The 19,498-nt window shown below is 35.3% G+C and overlaps 1 protein-coding gene across 3 annotated transcripts in view; it reads right to left on the bottom strand.

The window, feature by feature from the left end:
- The window catches only part of diaph3 (diaphanous-related formin 3), a 155,956-nt gene extending 138,770 nt beyond the window's left edge, over nucleotides 1-17,186 (bottom strand). For 2 of the 3 annotated variants that reach the window (XM_014999113.2, XM_088004225.1), the window contains exons 1-5: nucleotides 16,999-17,186; nucleotides 12,964-12,996; nucleotides 12,312-12,494; nucleotides 10,824-10,928; nucleotides 6,030-6,160 (exon numbers count right to left, since the gene is read on the bottom strand). In XM_014999113.2, the coding sequence (XP_014854599.2) occupies nucleotides 6,030-6,160; nucleotides 10,824-10,928; nucleotides 12,312-12,494; nucleotides 12,964-12,996; nucleotides 16,999-17,118 (572 nt within the window). In that variant the 5' untranslated portion in view covers nucleotides 17,119-17,186. The remainder of the gene's footprint in view (nucleotides 1-6,029; nucleotides 6,161-10,823; nucleotides 10,929-12,311; nucleotides 12,495-12,963; nucleotides 12,997-16,998) is intronic. The other variant, XM_088004224.1, reaches the window with a different exon arrangement.
- Between the last annotated feature and the right edge of the window lie 2,312 nt (nucleotides 17,187-19,498).

Here is a 19,498-nt window from a genome sequence, read left to right as displayed (position 1 = left end):
AAACCTGTCACAGCCTTGATGAAGATTGTGAAAGCTGCTGCCAAGGAATCTGAGGAATGAGGCTTTCATGTTAAAGAAGAAAGAAAAAAAAAATCAATTCAGCTTTCACTCTTGAATGTGCCATGGCCCAGGCCATTCTGGTTATAGAGTACACAGGGTCTTGACAACAACTTCATTGAAATGCATAGTTCAGGGGCAATTGCATGTTAGTTTTTCATCATCAGTAGGTGAGGCACAGAGCAAAAGAAAAATAATCCGATGATCTATGGAAAGAATTATTGCTGCGGAAACCAACAAGCCTACACCATCAGGATCTGCTGCTATAAATTTTAAATTTGCCTTGAAACACATTAGAGAAAAGTGGAAGGGATCGAGGTGACAAATTGGCTTTCAAAAGCTTTTTGAAGTTTTAAGCCGTTAGACATTTTGAAGATCTTGGAGGTCAGAAACCGGCAATGTAATAGCTTTCTGCCATGTCCTGAGAAAAGATTTCAGTAGCAAGAACAATTGTGCAGAGTCCATTTATAAAAGGAGGGTGTCTCTCTTCTTTCTCTATAGAGGTCAAAGAGAGCTGGGACAAGACAAATAAAGCAGGTTTTCAGAACCTGCAAACTGTGCAATTTTATTTAATGTGTAAGGGGAGTTAAAAAAAAAAAAAAATCCCACAACAAAATTTTCCAGATCTTTTTTGAACACGACTCCCTTTCAAATAGGCAGGCTGTTGATAAAATTTAATTTCGGATTTTTTTTTTTAGAATCTTAATGATACATATACAATTAAATTGGAAAAAAGGAGACCTGTGAAAAAAATGCCGAAAATATCAACGCTGCATATAATGTGGTTACATAAATGTCTTAAGATAACTGTGCTCTTTGCTCCTTTTTCTTACATTTCAATATTCCGTCTTCTTGGATACAGGCCTTACCCTGAAAGAAAGCTGCCCAGTTTGCAGAGAGGTTGTAAAGGATTATATTATTAAACAAATGTATCAGCCAGGAGATGGCACAAAAGAATCCATAGCATTACCTGAATACCACGGTAGTGAAAACAGTCATCCATAACTAGAGAAAATGTGTAACAAAAGTGACTTTACAAAACTGAAATTTCTCCAAAACTGAGAAAAGATCCGATAGAAACTGGTGGTCAAGGCTGCCCAGAGGTAAATAGTACTGAAAGATTAGAAAGTTCTGACATGTGCTGATTGAGTTTGAAATGAGACAGCAATGTCCTGCATTCGATATACATCTCGACAAAGAGAAGATGAAGGCAGAAGCCAGAAAATGACTCTCCTAAAAAATCTAGCTGAAATCTTTGAAAACCTAGTGGTAAAATCTGTAATAACTTGATAAAAATCAAACACACGTTTGGGCAACAATTCAAAGAGGCACGTTTGACACAAAAACAGCCCAGTGTATCAGCAAAAGATCACAATACTGACACTAAAGCATAACAGTACCATCATGAACGTGGCTATTGCTATGGGAGCTATGGCTATTTTGTTTTTTTCAAAGCTGATGAATTCAAAACCAGTTCCAAACACCAGTTAATTTTGACCCAAAACATTAATTTGCCCACTAAAGATGAAGAGGGTTTTAATTTTTCAGTTTTGCAGTGAGATAAAAAAAATCACATCCAAATTAAGATAAACAACCAAAGTAAACCAGACAAAAACTCTATGGATAAGCCACAGACGGCTGTGCACAGTGGAGCTCCACTAAATTTGATAGAAGTGTTGAACTTTTACCAGGTACAGTATTCATTTTTATTCATTTTAAATGTATTAATATTAGTAATACACATGGTTCCACACCAATAAATCTTTGTTTCTGGGTCAATTGTATAGGATATGTGAAAAATTAAAAGTGGAAAAAGTTTCAAAATGTTTTGTCCAAGTTTCATTGTTTCATATCAAAGAAGTTTAATAACAGTGAGTAATTTGGATTTGAAAGTCACTGCACACATTATTAGTGCTCAAAAACAACCCCCAAAGGCTAGTTTCCAACATGTTTTAGCCGTTTCTTTGGTTCAAAAGACCTAAAAAATAAAATAAAATAACTACCAATGATTTTTATTTATTTATTTATTTATTTATTTATTTTTTGAGCAGATGCTGAGACGATAATTCAGGAATTTGAATCAGCAGTGTTGGGTCGAAAATACATTGAGAACATGCAGGAACGTGATCCTAAAAGACTGGAGTTGGTGTACATTAGACTAAAGTTCACAATAGTTTATACACATTTCATTTGGCAAATGCCAGTGTAACAGATATGAAACCATGCAAGTAGATTATCTGTTAGCGCAGAAAAAAATCCATCAACAGTCATTACAGTCTATCCAATATGGTTTTGCTAGTTATTTCCAACTAAGGACATCGACCAAACACGAACAGCAGCCAAACAGAGTCTTACAGAATCATCCACAGGTGACCAATTTAGGGATAAAACACAACTAAATCTGTGTGATGTCTTTCTGCCTGTTAATCCTTGAGCAATTAGATGTTTTTTTTTTTTATTTGTCATACAGCCTGTCTAAACAACTAAAGTATTTTATATTCAGTTTGCTAATCTAACATACTCTGCCAGCCCTTGGGTTTCATTAGTTCCTAGCATCTGGCAGCCCTCCCACATCCCCAATGAGAAAACTTCAATTACATTCTCTCCCTGAAAGTCCTCGGTCTGGAGCCATATTGAGCACAGCTCATCACAGTGCCGTGAAAACACATTGCTGATTTACATTCAGTTGTTCACACAGCCGCTTAGCAGGACAAAGAGGAGACACAGAATTTATATGATCTCATTCCACATCGAGGATTGCTGTAGGTGCTTTAACACCAAGATAATTTTATAAGCAAACCTTCCCGAAGAGGTCTGATTTAGAACAGTGTTGTTCATTGCCGAATTACAAAAAAAATCTAATTCCTGTCCAAAGTCTTTCCCTTCATTCTTAGTCCAAACACAATAGCATATTTTTATGTTGCAACTATTTTGTTTTTGCAGCAAAAACTCAAAAACTGCGAACTATCTGGCTCAGTTAATTTTATAAGACCAAAAGGGCAGATCAGCATTGGATGTTTGGATCATTTTGGAGATTTTCTGGCTCAGTCATCCTGGTAGGAATCCCCAAGGGGAGACCAAGATCAGAATGGAGGACCTCATATGTTCCTTCTGGCCTGGAAACATTGTGGTATCTTCTTCTATGACCAGGAAACTGTTGCCAAGGAGAGGGATGTTTGGGTTTTCCCTTGGACCTCCTAATATTTTAATCACCATAAAAATTGTAAGCACTAGCTGAGACGCTGAAATATTTTAATTTCCTACCTACATAATAATCAGAAAAACAAATAATTTTCACTCAAATATAAGGTTGTTTGGTAAAGCGCATAATATTGGAAAAAAAAATTAAGGCTGTCATCTCAAAGAGTCGACAAGCTTCCCTGAGAAGCAAATAGACATGAGCTGAAGAAAAGGCCTTATCTGTTTAACTTTATCGTTAAGTTGTGTCAGCTTCTTAAAGAATCCCTGGAGAATCCTTCTAAGAGTTCTAAGAAGTCCGCGAAAGTTTTGTACTCCACAAAATAGAAATAAACTAACTTTTAATATGCAGTTTCAATGACAGCATAGGTCTTTAAAGTGAGATAAAGCAGGAGGCTAAAGTTAAAGCAATGTTAAAAATCTAAAACAAAATAAGAAATATTTCCGCAGGATATGTAACAAATGTTGAAGTGAAAAGTTCTTTTGAAAAATGCCTTCTGCATAGGAAGCATGACTCATTATTTGTAGTTCATGGCAGTGCGAGGCAGAAACGGCATCCAAGGTTTTGTTTTTTGGTATGGGGTAAGTAAGAAACAAGAGTGTTTACCTTTGTGGAAGCTAAACTAAAAATAAATGACTGTGGAGCCTTAAACATGAAGGTCAGTTATAATACAGTATCAAAAACCAATTTCCACTTTTTTGTCAGATCCATTTATCAAATCCATTTTATACAATTACATCATGTGGCCTTGCTGAACCTATAAGGTAAAGCTGTGGCCTCTTTTTATGAATAGGGACAGAGAACTGAAGATGCTGAAGTAATGCATAAAAGAGTCAGACAAGTGCCAGAATTATGAAATTAACTTTAGGTTGGTCTGCTCTACCAGAGAGATCCAGATGGGAAAATATATCCTCCTGCCTCCTCTTGCAGGCTACACACATTGCACTGAGGAAATGCTTGGGAGCCGTTTGCATCATTGCCAAGAAAGTGACACTGATCAGCATCCAAAAACTGTGGCAGACAAAAAGGTTTTACTTCCAAATCAATCCAGCAACTCAGGACTTTAATGGCGCTATTAGAAGGCGAGAGGTTGATGCCGTTTCTAGCCAAGCCAGATTTATGATCTAGTCCGTACTTTTGTCATTAGGCTTGAGTCTGACAGTATGATCAGTGGTCCCTTCATCAAACACCAGAGCTTACCGGCCACATTTGTCCTGACAGTCAATTTTACTGAAACTACTGCAACATAAAAAAAAAGGAAGACATTTCGAAATATCTATCCACTAAACTGAAAGACTCTAAACAAAGAGTGGAAAGGCTTTAAAATAACTTTAAAAAAAACATTAAAATGACAGCAGGTTGCTGTGTTATTGTGTTACTTGACACAATTACAGCTTGGTATTTTTATATGTTGGTTCTACTGAAGAATATTGTTTGAGTTAAGCAGCATGCTCTCTACACATGGTTTCATACCAAGTGTTGAGCCCAGCAGTACTCATGACAATCCCAGATTTTGATTTAAAGTAATCTTATAATTTTACCAACATGTTTCTGCTGATAGGAAGAAATATTAAGGTTTTGGATTGGCCCAGTCTGCATGCCAACTTGTATCCGGCACAAAATCTGTGGAGGGACCCAAAGACTGAAGTGATGGCAAGCACAGCCTCAAGGACTTGGAGCTCATCTCAAAAGATAAATTGTTGAAAAGCCACTGGAAACAAGCAATAAGCCTGTCAGTAATGATAAGTGTTTATTTGCTGAAATGCCAATAAAGGCTCTTCACATTGATTATTGAAAATAGTGTAAAATACTTTTACACTATTTAAATAGTTTGTTGAAATGTAAATGAAAACTAAGAAAGATTGTATTTTACTATAAAGGTTTTACATTTTGTAATCTCTTTTGTAATCTCTAAACTAATTTGGGCCCAATTGTTTCAGTTTGCCAAGACCATAGGAACAAGTTAGAAACAGTTTGAAGGTTAACCTGCAAACTAAAAAACAACATTGTTGGAAACATTTCAGAAATTAGTGCAATTTCATTATGTAATCTGATCTTTTTAACACTGAATAGATTTTTAAACCATTAAACTAAACTGCTAACCATTTAGTTCATCTAAATCATTCATGTGCAAACTCAGGATTGCCAAACTAAATATATAAAAGTAACTTTACACAAGCAGCCAGCTCCTTTGAATGCTACTTCACTTTTGATTAAGGGAAATGAGACATTTTGTGTCAAAGAATATAACCTTTTAATGCCTAATATGCCGCATTAGAAAGCAGGCACTCATATTGTAGCCGCTTTAACAAAGAGAGAGAGAGAGAAAAAAACAAAACAGAAAAAAAAAAAACAGCTCATATACATTAAACTAAGATAAGTTTTTTAAGTAATACAGTTCAACTACGCATGTTATAATTAAGAATATGATTGCAGTGTTAAAAGTTAATGTGAAATGCCAGAAAGGAAAGAGGAAAGATCCATGAGCCTCGATTACAGCAAAAAGCATAGTGACCAACTCTCTCATTAACACAGTTCAAGTCCCTTATTCAAGTTTATTAAGATCTGTTGGAACTGAAAGACTTTAAAGCAGTTCAAAGAGTTCCAGTTTAAACATTTGAATAAATTTAAACAAAGTACTAAAATGTAAAGGCAAAATCTGAATTAAAGCACATTTTAAAATGTATAATTACAAAACAGGCAACATACATAGTGACTAAACTAAGGAGGGAACTTTAGTAACCATTATCAGACCTTAATATCTTATCTGTACCTCACAGGGTTGCTCGTCAGGGACACTCGCAATGAGTCTAGACAGGCAAACAGACGTTCGTCCATCACCCCTGACTTCAGCTCACTGAGGAATTCCTGCGGAGATATCTGATGGCTTTTCTTCAGGCTACCCTGAAAAAATTGAAGAAAAAGAAAAAAAAATCCCTTATATTTCTAGTCAAATTTCAAGTAAAACACAATAAAACCAAATATGACATTTAGTTAACATTAATTGGTCCTTGTATGGGTATGGGCAGCCAATGGACAGACCTGGTGGGTAAGAATTTGGCACCACAGTTCAACCCAGGACAACGGAGTGAGATTCTTTACCACCCGATGGCAACAGCAGTATGCACAAAACGTATGGCACATGGCAACAGACGGGGGAACACGATGGGACTTGTTCTACACATTTCCCATATCCTGTTATCTCCTGCACTTTTTTTTCAGCCATTACAACAGTTTGATTAGTCATTAAAACGTGGTAATTAGTCTGAGCGTCTTTAAATGCACAATGAGTGTACCAACGCCGGAGTGGCTCAACGAGTGGAGACGAGCTTTAGAATAGTTCACGGTGTGCAGACCAGCCAGACCCAGCAACAGGTAGAAACTTTGCACAGTTTATTTCCAAACAAACCGAGCAAACTGAGGAATGCTGTTGGATGCAGATAATGTTAGCTAAATGACGAATGGTTAATCTATGCTGATATTTCACATTAAGCTTTTTAGCAAGAATACTACTCTTGTTGTACCCTACGCTCAGAGATAGGTAGGAACTAGCTACGTTCACTCAGTAAAATTTTCTTGAATATTATTATTATGAACCATTGTCAATCTTGAATGAATTTTTGAGCACTCTATCCGACACAAGAAACATCAACGAAGAAAGAACAAACATATTTTAATCAAAAATGTATGAGACACAGAAACACAACGCTTTGTTGTTCTAATGTTATTGTCTGTCTGCTCAGCATGTTGTGCCATTTGGAGATCAATAATTTGCATGGTACCAAAACAGACCATAGCTGGAATGTTCACTGAAAAAGAATGCAGCATTCTGTTCTTCTTACAGTTCCTTTTTCACACGTCATTGTCTGATTTTGAATTTAAAGATTGTAAATAGGGGTGCATTGATTGCCGTTTTCTTACCAATTGCAAATAATTACCATTCTTTAAAAAGCCTGACACGCTGATTTTGATTTTAGCCAATGATTTTTTTTTTTTTTTTTTTTTTTTTTTTACTGAAATGTTACTAAATATAGCAAGAAAGTTGCTGAGTTGGCAACTTGTTAACTGCAGGTGACAAGTTGCAGTGACTCTTGTTAACTGCAAACATGACCTGGTGGGCCGGTCCATCAGTCAAACATCTCTCATCAGAGAGCAGAAGACAGTGGTTGATTTTAGACTTTTACTGAGGTAGATAAGATCAGAGGATAAGATCGGCTCTAAGACATGCACCCAGACTTGGAAATATTAGTTTCTTAAATATCTGAAACATTATGAGCTAATGTTTATGTGAATCTGAGAATAATTAGTCAGGACTTTCTGGTGACTCATGGGGATGTTACCGTTTAGGTCATTAGCCAATTGTTTATTTTGTATTAATAAACAACATGGTTATTCTTTCATTTGAAAGGTTACACAAAGTTTTGTTAATGTATTTTTACTAAATAAAAAGCCAGTTTACTGCCTCCCACTTAAAAAAAAAATAAAGGAATATTCCTCTAGAGTCGAATGTGGATAAGGCATAATTGATTTATCAACGTTGATCAAACAAGATTGGTGATAAGACATCATGTATGTAAAACTTCAGAAAGCTGCATTTGCTACCCTACGTATGTGATTTTCAAACCTGTATTTAAATATTTATTTTTAAGTTTCTATACAAGAATAGCAATAAAAGTCCTCAGTAAAGATATAAATGCCAAGTCATTTATAATGATTTTTGCAATCAGCAGAGAAAATAAAAGCTTAAACATGACTTTGATCAACAGACAACACTTCTTATAGGTTATACGGTTCTGCATAAGCTTCTCCCCCCTCTAAAGCAACCATAAATCATTCAAGTTTGACTTTTTTAAATGTCAAAACATGCCTTTGAAGAAAGCAAAAAGAAGAGACAAAAGAATCTATATCAAGAAACAAGAGCTTGCTATAATTTTTGAAATAAGGAAGCAACTTCAAAAGTTCTCAAAATATCATTCGGTTCACTTTAAAGGATATCTGCTTGGCATCACTTCACAGGGGCATCCTCTGACCTGCCCTGCTGTGGGAGCGTAGGGGAACTTCCACTGCAAATAATACATTTCTCAGAGTGTTTTGACTGTGTGGAGAATGCTTGGGGCCCAGTTGATAGAATCAAGAAGATCAACACATCTGCATTAACCAGCCAAGACAGAAGGTCTTTAAGATGAACTTGTGCTCATGTGCACTCACACGTGACAGTGCACAAATAAGTACTTTAAAATGTAAATGTACATTTAGTTTTCATTAAAAACACGAAGCAATAGACAATATATACCCCACAAATGTCTTAAAACCATAAGATTATTGAAGACCACGTTTTCATTGGCCTCAGGCAGAAATTCAAACAGGGATAAGGTTTTAGTGAATGCATCAGTGGTCTTTTAATGCTCTTTTAATTTACTTTTTAAAAAGAGAAGGCAGGAAGACTTGACAATTTCACATGTGCAACAGTGTGTTTTTTTTCCTCCACTGGAGACTGTGGGCTTTCTTCATGATGCCCTTACAATAACGTCATTATTAAGAGGTTTTCTGACATTGATCATAAAATAAACCTTGTAGGATTTCATTTGAGTTTTTTTTTTTTTGTTTTTTTGTTTTTTGCTGTTATCCTTGAGGTTTTTCTTACAAAATAAATGTTTTACTTTGAGAGAAGCAGACCTCGTCAGTAACTAGATTTTTTTCAGCTTTCTACACAAAGATAAACATATTTTCAAGTTCATAAAATAAAACATCTGCCATAATCCCAAATATATCTGAAAAGAGAAATGCGCATAGTTTTTGCATAGTAAAGACTATGCAACAGATTGTGTTGACCTACATTTGCAAGGTAGATGAAAATTGACTTTGATGGATATGCAAAAGTTTTAGTGGTAAGGCAATTTGCAAAATATTCATTTCCCTTAATTACCTCTTCGAGAAGTGAAAATAAAATCTTTTAGGCATGCATTTTTTGCAAACTTGCATATGTCTTCCCTCTTGAATTGAAAGTTTGTTTACTTCACAGAATAAAAACTATGCCCTTAAATAAGGGCAAACATTTTGCTGTACATGTTTTGTTACTAGCACCGTATTAAATGGTAATACAGTATCCCTGAAATATTTTAGAAACAAGTAATTGCTGTACTTATTTGTGATAGGTATTGCAACAACATCATGAACATTAACCTTAAACCGGTTAATATACTGTACCCAAAAAGAAAATTAGTGAAGTGAGATATTTTTAGATACGGTATAATCAAAATCTATGTTTGTCTTCATACTGGTTTGTTTTTAAAGGTTTTTTTGGGGGGGGATTCACAAAGGCTAAATGAGAATATACCCTACAATCTACACTAAGTTATGCCAGTTGAGATGTTTTTACTGGGATGGAAAATAAGATTTATGCATTTCAAAGTAGCAACATTTCTACTTTGTACTCTTTCCAAAAGAGTTTTCTGTGCTTCAGGAAAATATTTTGTACTTCACTTCCCTGAAGCAAAACACGAAGCAAGGGCTGGTCTGCTGGTCTCTAAATAAACACCCCATGAAGTTGAATCTACAGAGTAATTACTTTTTTTGCATAAGAATTTGAAAATAAGAACAGCAAAGTCTGACTTGAATTTCAAAGATCTCTGAGAGACAAAACTAAAGGGATCTCTGAAGATTCTTGGTGTTTCAAAGACAAAACTGAGTGAAACATAATTTCCTGCACAGCAAGGGCACTCAGAAAAAAAAGATCAAACTAGGGGTCGTTGAGAGGTACAGTGGTTATTTCAAGTCAACCACTGCAATACACACAGTCCAAGGTCAACAATTATTTTGAGTAACAGCTCACATGGAAAGTGTTTCTCAAGAGGGCCATCTACCAAATTCATACAACAGTGGAAGGTTATTTGACTTTTTTCCTTTGTTGCCTTACAGGATGAAACTAAAATGAATGCATTTTAAGATTTTATATAAAAGCTAGAAAAAAAATAGGATAAATTCAATGAATTCATGAAAAATAATCTAGAATTTGATTTATGTTCATTAGGTAGAATGGTGAAAAGATCTCATTGCATGTAAAAATTTTCACAGCACTACTAATTAGCCAAACATTAAACCTGGCATATATATTGTTACTGGAGTCAGCATGCAGCCCATAATGCATTTGAATAAGTAGCACTGAAGATGAGGTGCACAATCATAAGATTAAAGATCATCAAAGCTATTACTTTGCACCCACAAAGCGACACCACATAATACACTTTTTCCAAGCAGCAATTATCCTGTTCCAACAGGTGTTAACTGCTAAAAAAAACTACACCATACAGCCATCACCAATTTCTGATTTTCTTTGAAGTCTGACCCAAAATTGGCAATTTTTTACCAACTTCAACATTTTTTTTACCAAGAGATGCAACATAGGAAAAAACCTGGCCATTAGTGTTCACAGACAAATAAAGGAAAAATGTCTGTTTCTGATTTCTTTCTAATTTAATTGTATACCTCAAACATAAAAAAAAAATGACATGACAAACTAGATGGAAAAACTATATTTGGTGGTAAAATTGTAAGCCAAAAAACTCACTGCTTTGGAGGCTGCAAACATATACTGGAGGACCATTTCTCGCTTTGTGTTGAGGTCTTTTTCCCTCAAAGGAGTCTTTTTGTCCTCATTCAAGTTCATGTCCTCCTGAAAAAAAAAAGGGTGAGAGATGTTTGTTCAAAGACAAATACAAACCAACACAAACAAAGTGACAATTTTGTTGTTAAAACCACATGAACCATAAGTTGTCACATTATCCATATGGGAAGCTGTCTTTTAACAGTTTGTCATTTGAAAAGAAGCTATGGAGTTAGGCAAATAGAAACAACAGCATCAAGTTTCCTTTTGGTTATATGCATGTAGTTTGTTTATAAATATGTGATTTCTCTGTTCTGCCAGGGCGCCTTCTGCCTATAAATAAATACGGATGCTTTGTGATCTGAAGCAAGTTGGGATGATGTCAGCCATTACAGGTGTTTGAATGGGTGCTCACCAGTTTGACTCTTAATGGCAATGCTTGGTCCTAATTAGAGTAACTAACATGGTCTAAACAATCCTTCCTGCCAATTACAGATATTATTGAAAATATTAATCATAAGCTCTAATTGGGTTTCACATCATTTTCCTGCTTCACCCAGCTTCTCTAATTGACAACATCTTGACTAACCGGAAGAGACGATGTGGATTCTAAAGCTACTTTTAATCACACTTAATAGCATGTGCACTGTTTTGCTTCATTTATTTTCATATTTTGAAAAGCTACTGTAATGCAAGGTAGATATCTCATGATGACCTTTAACATACATTTTTTATTAGAAAATATATTCAGGATTGTACAATGCAAAGTATGTACATTCTGTGCACTGAAAGGAAAATGCCATCAACTTTATTTCTTTTTTATCCCTGTATCTCATTTACTGTTTTTTAATAAAAAAAAAAAAAAAGAAACAATAAGTTGCTTTTTTTGAAGAGATTCAGTGGTGCAGATGCAACCCATTAAATCAGCTGTCATTGCACCAAAGTGGACTTTTACAAAAAGAGCAAAAACAAAACAAAAAAGAAAGAACACAGTGGATACAGCCTAACTTTTGATTCTAGCATTAACCAATTAAAACAATCAAAATGTTCAAATTTTTAATACACATACTGCACTTTGTTTTAGCGAGTGACTCAACTGATTGCATCTGAGCAGGGCTAGCAGATAGGGTTAGCAGGGCTCACAGAAGGGAAAAACAACTGCACAGATATGTCAATGTGGCAGGAGTAAAACCAAGCTAAGTTGTCCGTTTTCTTACAATATAAAGCACTACAGAGTTTTAAACCTTGTAGATGTTTAGTTTTTTTCTGAAAATTAAGACTTCACCTTATCAACTACATTTCGGATAGAGCAATCATTTAATTTATTTTTTTTATATATATATCTTTATTAATTTAGCAACTGGCTTTATTTGAATTATATTAAGTGTTGTCACAAAATGCCTTAAATTAAAAAAGAGAATTAAGGCAAGTTAGCATAATGATAAGACATACCATCATCTTCTCAAACAGAGCCAAGATCTCTTTTTCCGAGGTGATCTTTGAAGAGAATTCCTCAAAATGATGGAGGGTTGATGCTGAAGCAGTGGACCAGTCATTGGGGTTATGTTTCGAGAGCGTTAGGGGTAGACGCTCCTTTTTGCTGCCAGGAATTCGAATACTTGCAAATCTGTCCAGCTGTCGGGGAGGGGGGGGAAAAAAAAAAATGGAGAAATAACTTCTTCAGGTACAAGAATGTTCTGGATCCATTTGAGATGGGCTTCAGCTCACCTCAGTGTTAATGTGTGAAAAGAAAGAATATATTAATGTAAAGACAAAGTAAACAAACCATGAGAGATTATAAACACATCTAAGAAAAATTTGAACAGCAAACGGCACTAATTTGTGCATAAATTTTATGAAGACAAGCAGACTCTGCTTGACACATACAGTGAAAAGCATTTTCTACTCCTTAATGAAAAGCTGACAAGGAAATTATTTGTTAGTGAGAAAAGCAGCTGTCTCCTTCCAGATGTCAGTAAATCTAAACTATCACAATAAAAACTAAATCCCACTTCACATCAGTGGATTAGTTAGTCTTAAAAAGGATAATGTCAAATTGTTCACAGTCTGATAATAGAATATGTACTAGTTTCTCATATCTTACCACATCGTCTGTGAGGTTTCTAAAGGCCAAGTTCTATAATGGGGAGCAAAACAAAGAAAGAATTCAGGACACAAATCAACTTCATCCTCTGGAAGGCAAATATTCCCAACCATGTGCAAGGCCGCTCTTCTAAACAGCAGGACACAATCCGACTCACAATAGCTCAAAAAAAAATGCTGCAATGTCTCAAATTGGGGATAAGAATCTCTCTTCAGCTTGCGATTTTTATGCCACACGGCAGCCTTTATCTGACATTTAATAAATAATAAAACCAGAGACTAATCCCATAATGTGTGTTCACTCCATTTTGTACTGAGAATGAAAAAAATAAAAATAAATCCTTGAAATGTGTTATGTAAGCGACTGTGTGGCACAGAAGAGCGAAGCCGCGAGACAGATAAAGCAGATAAGACAAATTGACGACCAACTAGTTTGGTATTGCTAGTGGAAAATGATAAATGCTAATCCACACCTGGAGACAGACAAATAAAAAATCTAAAACTTTTGAAAGTGAAGACTGAAAAGTTTGTTGTCTCAAACAACCCGACTGTTGCCAGGTCTTAAGGAGATTAATTCTGGCCTGAGCATTGAGCCTATGGCAAATAAAGTGTAACCTACATTAGGTGTTGTGGAGACAAAATGAGAGACAGATGGCAAAACTGTCAACTACCAGAGGTGCACCAAATTCAGCTTTCTGGCCAATTACAGATCTTAAAATTTATTCTATCTCACTATTTTACCTGTGAAGCACTTTGGTCACTTCGTTGTGTGTAATAGTCCTCCACAAATAAAGATTGACTGAGCGATTGATTAAAAAAGCCCGACCTGCTGATTCCAATTTTGGCCGACAAAGATTTTATTACTGACACAGTCGGGAATTATGATATAAGGTCATAATACACATTCAATATTCCAATCTTATTTTCTTAAAAAAAATAATGAACAATAAGCTTGATGGGCAGGTTTGTCAGTCAGCCCTCTCTCAAAGCAGAGCAAAAGGGGACGAAGCTTATTTTCAGACCTTTGCAGAGTTAAATAAGATCGGTTTCACATGAACGTACTGGCTAATCGCCAATCCAATAAAAATTAAGGAAATCGGAGTTGATCAATCAACGCACCCCTATAAACTACGCCATATTCCCTGACAGTCAGTATTATCTGAAAGTACAATTGGTGCAAGTCAAAGTTTCCTCACAAAACAAAATATTCTATGGCTCCCAATTGTCTGCTATTATTGAACATCAGCAGAATCTCAGCCTAAAAGAAAAAAAAAAAAAAACCAACAAGTTTGGTTGAAATACTATGGAGGCTTTAATTGTACAGTGGATAAGATTGTCATCTGTTCAGTTTAATGTATGTTCATCAGCTTCTTTCGTGCCAGTCAAGTAAATGTGTTTTCCTGCCCTAGTAAATTATATTTTATGTTTTATGTTGCTAATAATTTCATCCTCAGTGTTTCGCTGTTTTTATGGGATAACTTTTTATTGCATTTAGGCTTGTTAAATTTTTGTTGTACACTCTTAAGAGCAATTCTTGATTATTTATAAAGTGCTTTATATGGAAATTGACACCGACATTCATTTTTATGTGTTGCATTTTATGCTATTCTGAAGACATCTTGGAAGCTGCCCGTGCTCTGAAAAGTTATTCTAATAAAGTAACAAAAAATATAAAATATTTTCAGTGAAATGCATTCAAAATCAACTCTAAATACTTTAATTAGTCTCAGAAATAAAATAGGAAAAGAGCTTAAATATCCATATTTGGTCACTACTATATGCTTTTTGAGTACTGAAAGTGTCGTAAAGGAGTCTAAAATGATCTAGACTAAGTTAAAGTTGATGCAGATTTGGTATAAAATCACTAATCCACTGATAAGGCTGAAACCTGCTCATATTACTGTAAAATTTATCCCTAACATCTGTCTAGCCATTTAATTTAAAGATGAAATGGCAAAATAATTTTAAAAAATCTTTATTTTTTTTAAAGTAAATTTTTACCAGGTAAAAAATACGTTTTTGATATAAATTAGTTATCTTGTGATAACAACAAAATCAAATTATTGATGCTTGCAAACAGCAAATACTGGAAACATGAGTGGGATTTTTCTTTTTTCTGAAACACTGAACTACTTTTCCACTGACTGTGCCAAGAGGTCATCAATAAATGCTGTTTTTGCTTAAAAAAGTTATGATTGTGTAATAACTAAAAGTAACTGGGATTATTTAGTTCTCATACATACTTTTTTTTTTGTCATATTGACTGGTCCAGAAACAAATTGACCAGTAAGGGGACTTTGATGAATTTCTAAATGTGTATGTTTTATTGTTAAGACAATAAATTCCACAATATATTGCAATATAATACAAGTTGCATATCACTCATTCCAAATTCAAAGTTCAATTGAACTTCAATTGGCCGACAAAGATTTTATTACTGACACAGTCATCAATAAATGCTGTTTTTGCTTAAAAAAGTTATGATTAAAAAAGTTATGATTGTGTAATAACTAAAAGTAACTGGGATTATTTAGTTCTCATACATACTTTTTTTTTGTCATATTGACTGGTCCAGAAACAAATTGACCAGTAAGGGGACTTTGATGAATTTCTAAATGTGTATGTTTTATTGTTAAGACAATAAATTCCACAATATATTGCAATATAATACAAGTTGCATATCACTTATTCCAAATTCAAAGTTCAATTGAACTTCAATTGGCCGACAAAGATTTTATTACTGACACAGTCATCAATAAATGCTGTTTTTGCTTAAAAAAGTTATGATTAAAAAAGTTATGATTGTGTAATAACTAAAAGTAACTGGGATTATTTAGTTCTCATACATACTTTTTTTTGGTTCACCTTATTGGTTCAATAAGGTGAACCACAAAGTTCACCTTATTGCTTTTCAGCAGCTTTAGCTGTTTTATTGTTAGTTTCAGCATGATTTGATACACAAAAATGGACCCCGGGAAGATTTTATCAAACTTGTGTAATGTTTTATTTCTTGCTATTTTATTTCTTGCTATTCCTGATTTAAGCCATTTTCATAGATAAATGTCAGACAGTTTCTGTAAACTAAATAGAATAGAATAAACCACTATCGAAAAACTTAATGAATCGCTTTCTTTCTACAGCATATAATTATATTCAAGGTCAGTCTGCCAACCTGACTTCGCAACCCCTCTTAGATCCCCAGGAAACCCCAATCACAGAGGGTCAGTATGTTTCCTTTAGCTGACTAGACTGGAATGGACTAGACTCTCTGAATATGGTCATGACATTCACTTACACTCACACAGTCAGAAAACTGGGATCAAAAAGAAATTAACAAAATTTGTGTGTGATAAACAACTTTCCTGTCTGCAAGGCAGTCATGTGTGTGCAACAATAAACAACCCCCCCACCCCCACCGCCTGCCAACAACTATGACGATTTGTCTAGACACCAACATCTCCCTAGCGAATGGAAGCAGACAGAGGCTTGATTGGTTTGTAGTAGCAGGTAACACATGGATTAGGGCTGGCTAAACCCCATGTGCTAATTTTAACTTTGAAGTCCTTACATGCAATAACAAAGTCAAAAAACAGCCAAGGTCACATTTAAAGTGGACAATTCAGGCAAATACAAAATTTCGCCATCTTAAATATGATAATTCACATGTGTGAGCCAGGAAAGGTCTATAAGGAGAGAACATTTATTGCAGGTGTCTTCTTCCTGACCTATTGTTTTTGTGCATCTGGTTTTGTGTTCATTTTAAAATATTTTTTTTTACGTTAACTAAATAAAAAAAAATATGTTCTTTACAAACATTTAAAACAAAGTCAAAACACACAAAATATATGCTATTAACACCCTTTGTTATTGTTTTTTTTTTTTTTCCGGTGATTTAGTTTTTTCCTGTCACTAACAAAACAAATCTGGCGTTAGATTGAGAAAGGATCTCGGTTTATCTGAGTCTGACTCATGTTTGCTTTATTTCCCACAGAGCTAGAACAAATTGAACCCTTCTATTTATTCATTTTATACTTACAAACTTTGGTTTGCGGTCTCCTTCATCAAGCCCGGACGTGCTGTTGTGAGAACCTTTCTTCTTTTGATGCTTACTGTCTCGCCCTGTGGTGGACTCAAACCTTTGGCTGTGGCTTTCCATGTTAACGAAATTTCGTCTCCTTAAACTGATTGGAGTACTGCAGGAAATTACTGAATGTCTGTAACGTCAGGAATGGGCTCTTTGCACCTAAGGCGTTGACGTCACATCTCCAGGAGCTAATGCGGCTCACTTTTTTCCGCTTTGAGTTACCATGACTGGTAGAAAAGACTTAGTCGTATTTCAGATGCAAAAAAACAATACTATTAACATTGTTGTCTTCCTAATATAATGGGCTTTTAAGTTTTCATTAATTTCCAAGCGATCCTGAATTAAGAAGATGGCTTGTAAATATCTGTCGCTACCAGCTAACGCCGCACAGCAAAGTTTGCAGCCTTCACTTCACTCCGGATCAGCCTAAAACTACCGGGGATACGGATGGTAAATAAAGGAGCCTCCCTGAGTTATTTCCATGGAATCACTTCTATATTCAGCCTGAAAGAGTTTATGGGAACGAGAGAGCAGACCAGAGCCAGACAGCCGAGCAACTGATCCGCCTGTACATCCTGCTGTAAACACCGTCCTATCTGAGCTCTGAACAAGAAACATGCAAAGGTAATAAAACGAAATAACATGGAGACATGAAGCAACACGGTCATATTTTTCTAAAAGCAGCAACTTTGAACCTGAACAGCTGAACCAGATCTCTGACACCAGAGCTGCGCTACTGTTAAGCTATGAGGCTTGTTGAGCTTCGTCAGGCTTCGTTAGTAAAAAGCCCGAACCGGAACCTCCCCGTTAGTCTGTGACACTAACGACAATAAACACACATAATATACTTGAAAATTAGATAAAAAACATTGTCCGTTAGAATGTTTAGATACTTAAATAGCACATTTTACAAGAACAATGTCCGAGAATATTGCCTACTAGCATAAGCTAACGTTAATGTTAGCCACAAAGTTTAAGTAAAACTCACCTTCGTGTCAGTGAATGTATAACGAGGCGAACATCTTAAAACCTTTCTCCAGCTGACTTGTTGGGGCTTCGGATCGATGTACAAACCTTGGCCAAGCCCTGAAAGCACCTAATGTAAATGATATTTGTATTGGATCGGAAACAATCGAGCCGCTTTACCCCGAACGCGGAAGCTGAGGTGCAAAGAGCCCATCACACAGGTGTTTCTAGCAAATTATGAGTTATTCAGCAAACGAGGCATATTTCTACCATTAAGTTAGTAAAACAGAGAACTCCAGTGGTTAACGTAGTAGCACCAAGTTCCAGCTATCAGCCTAGCTAAGGAAGAAGTAGGCTACATCCATTATGTTACACTGACTTAACTCAGTGCTAATCCAATTTAAGAACAGTCACGTAACGCTTAAGATTACAATACCAGGAAACAGTTGCAAAAAACACAATAGGGTGTTGCAGATCCTTTACATTTGCCCATTAATAAGAAAATACAGAGTCATTACAAGCGAGGTTTGAGGCGCTTCCTGGAAAATATTACAGATTAGCGGCTGATAGTTTTTGATAGACCCGCGCTGTAAAACGTCAGTTCCGTATGTTCAACCTAACCAATAGAATAAGAGATTTTGCATTTGCGGCTTCTGATTGGTGTAGCTGAAAAGTTTTGGATTTCATTGGCCGCGGCGAACTGTCAATCTTTCTCTAGTAATTTTAGGGCAGTTATTCTGTCTCCCATAGGTGGCGCTTGGTTTAACCTGCTTTATGTTGTGTTTCCAAGGCACCACATCAGTTTTTCTCTTAATGGATTTGAAAGTTAAATTAAATAAGATCTAAAATAAGTATCATTCTTGGGTAGGTTTTGATTGTTTCCAGTTTATTAATTAAAAAGGGACTACATATCTTTTTTCATTTTTTTTTTAGATGTGGAAGCTCATTTTCATCTTCTTGTACTGATAAAAATGTATCTAAGGTGATTAATAATAATGAAAACATTAATTAAGAAAAACATGAAAAAGAAGTCCAAATCACAACATAAAATATAACTGCTTCAAACTGTGTGTTTATTTATTTAATTTGCTTTTGTATTTCAAATATAAGTCTTCAAAGTCCAGTAAATAACTCTGTGTACTTATGCTCCTATTAGCTTTTTCATTCTGCAAAAAGGGAAAAAGCTCAAACAAAATTCTCACTCATGAATAAATGAAAGGTATTTGTCCAAGCATCAGCAAGATTTTCAGAAAATTAATTTAGCACATGAATTCTGAATATTAATGTCACCCCTTTGTACAAGGATCAGCTCTAAATCTAACTCAAATGAATGAAACCTTCAGCCATGACATCAGATTTGATGCTCCTTGGATTAAGCTTCTCAAAGCCTTGTTATCTTCAAAGATTTTAAATAACATGAAGGCCATCCAAAGGACTTCCAGCAATATGTTAACACTCTTCGTCTGGGCAAACCTGAGCCTTAATT

The sequence above is a fragment of the Poecilia mexicana genome, unplaced genomic scaffold (assembly GCF_051168715.1).
Source record: "Poecilia mexicana isolate PSO_F unplaced genomic scaffold, ASM5116871v1 scaffold_3, whole genome shotgun sequence".
NCBI lineage: Eukaryota > Metazoa > Chordata > Actinopteri > Cyprinodontiformes > Poeciliidae > Poecilia > Poecilia mexicana.
This window is presented reverse-complemented; position numbering and strand designations above follow the sequence as displayed.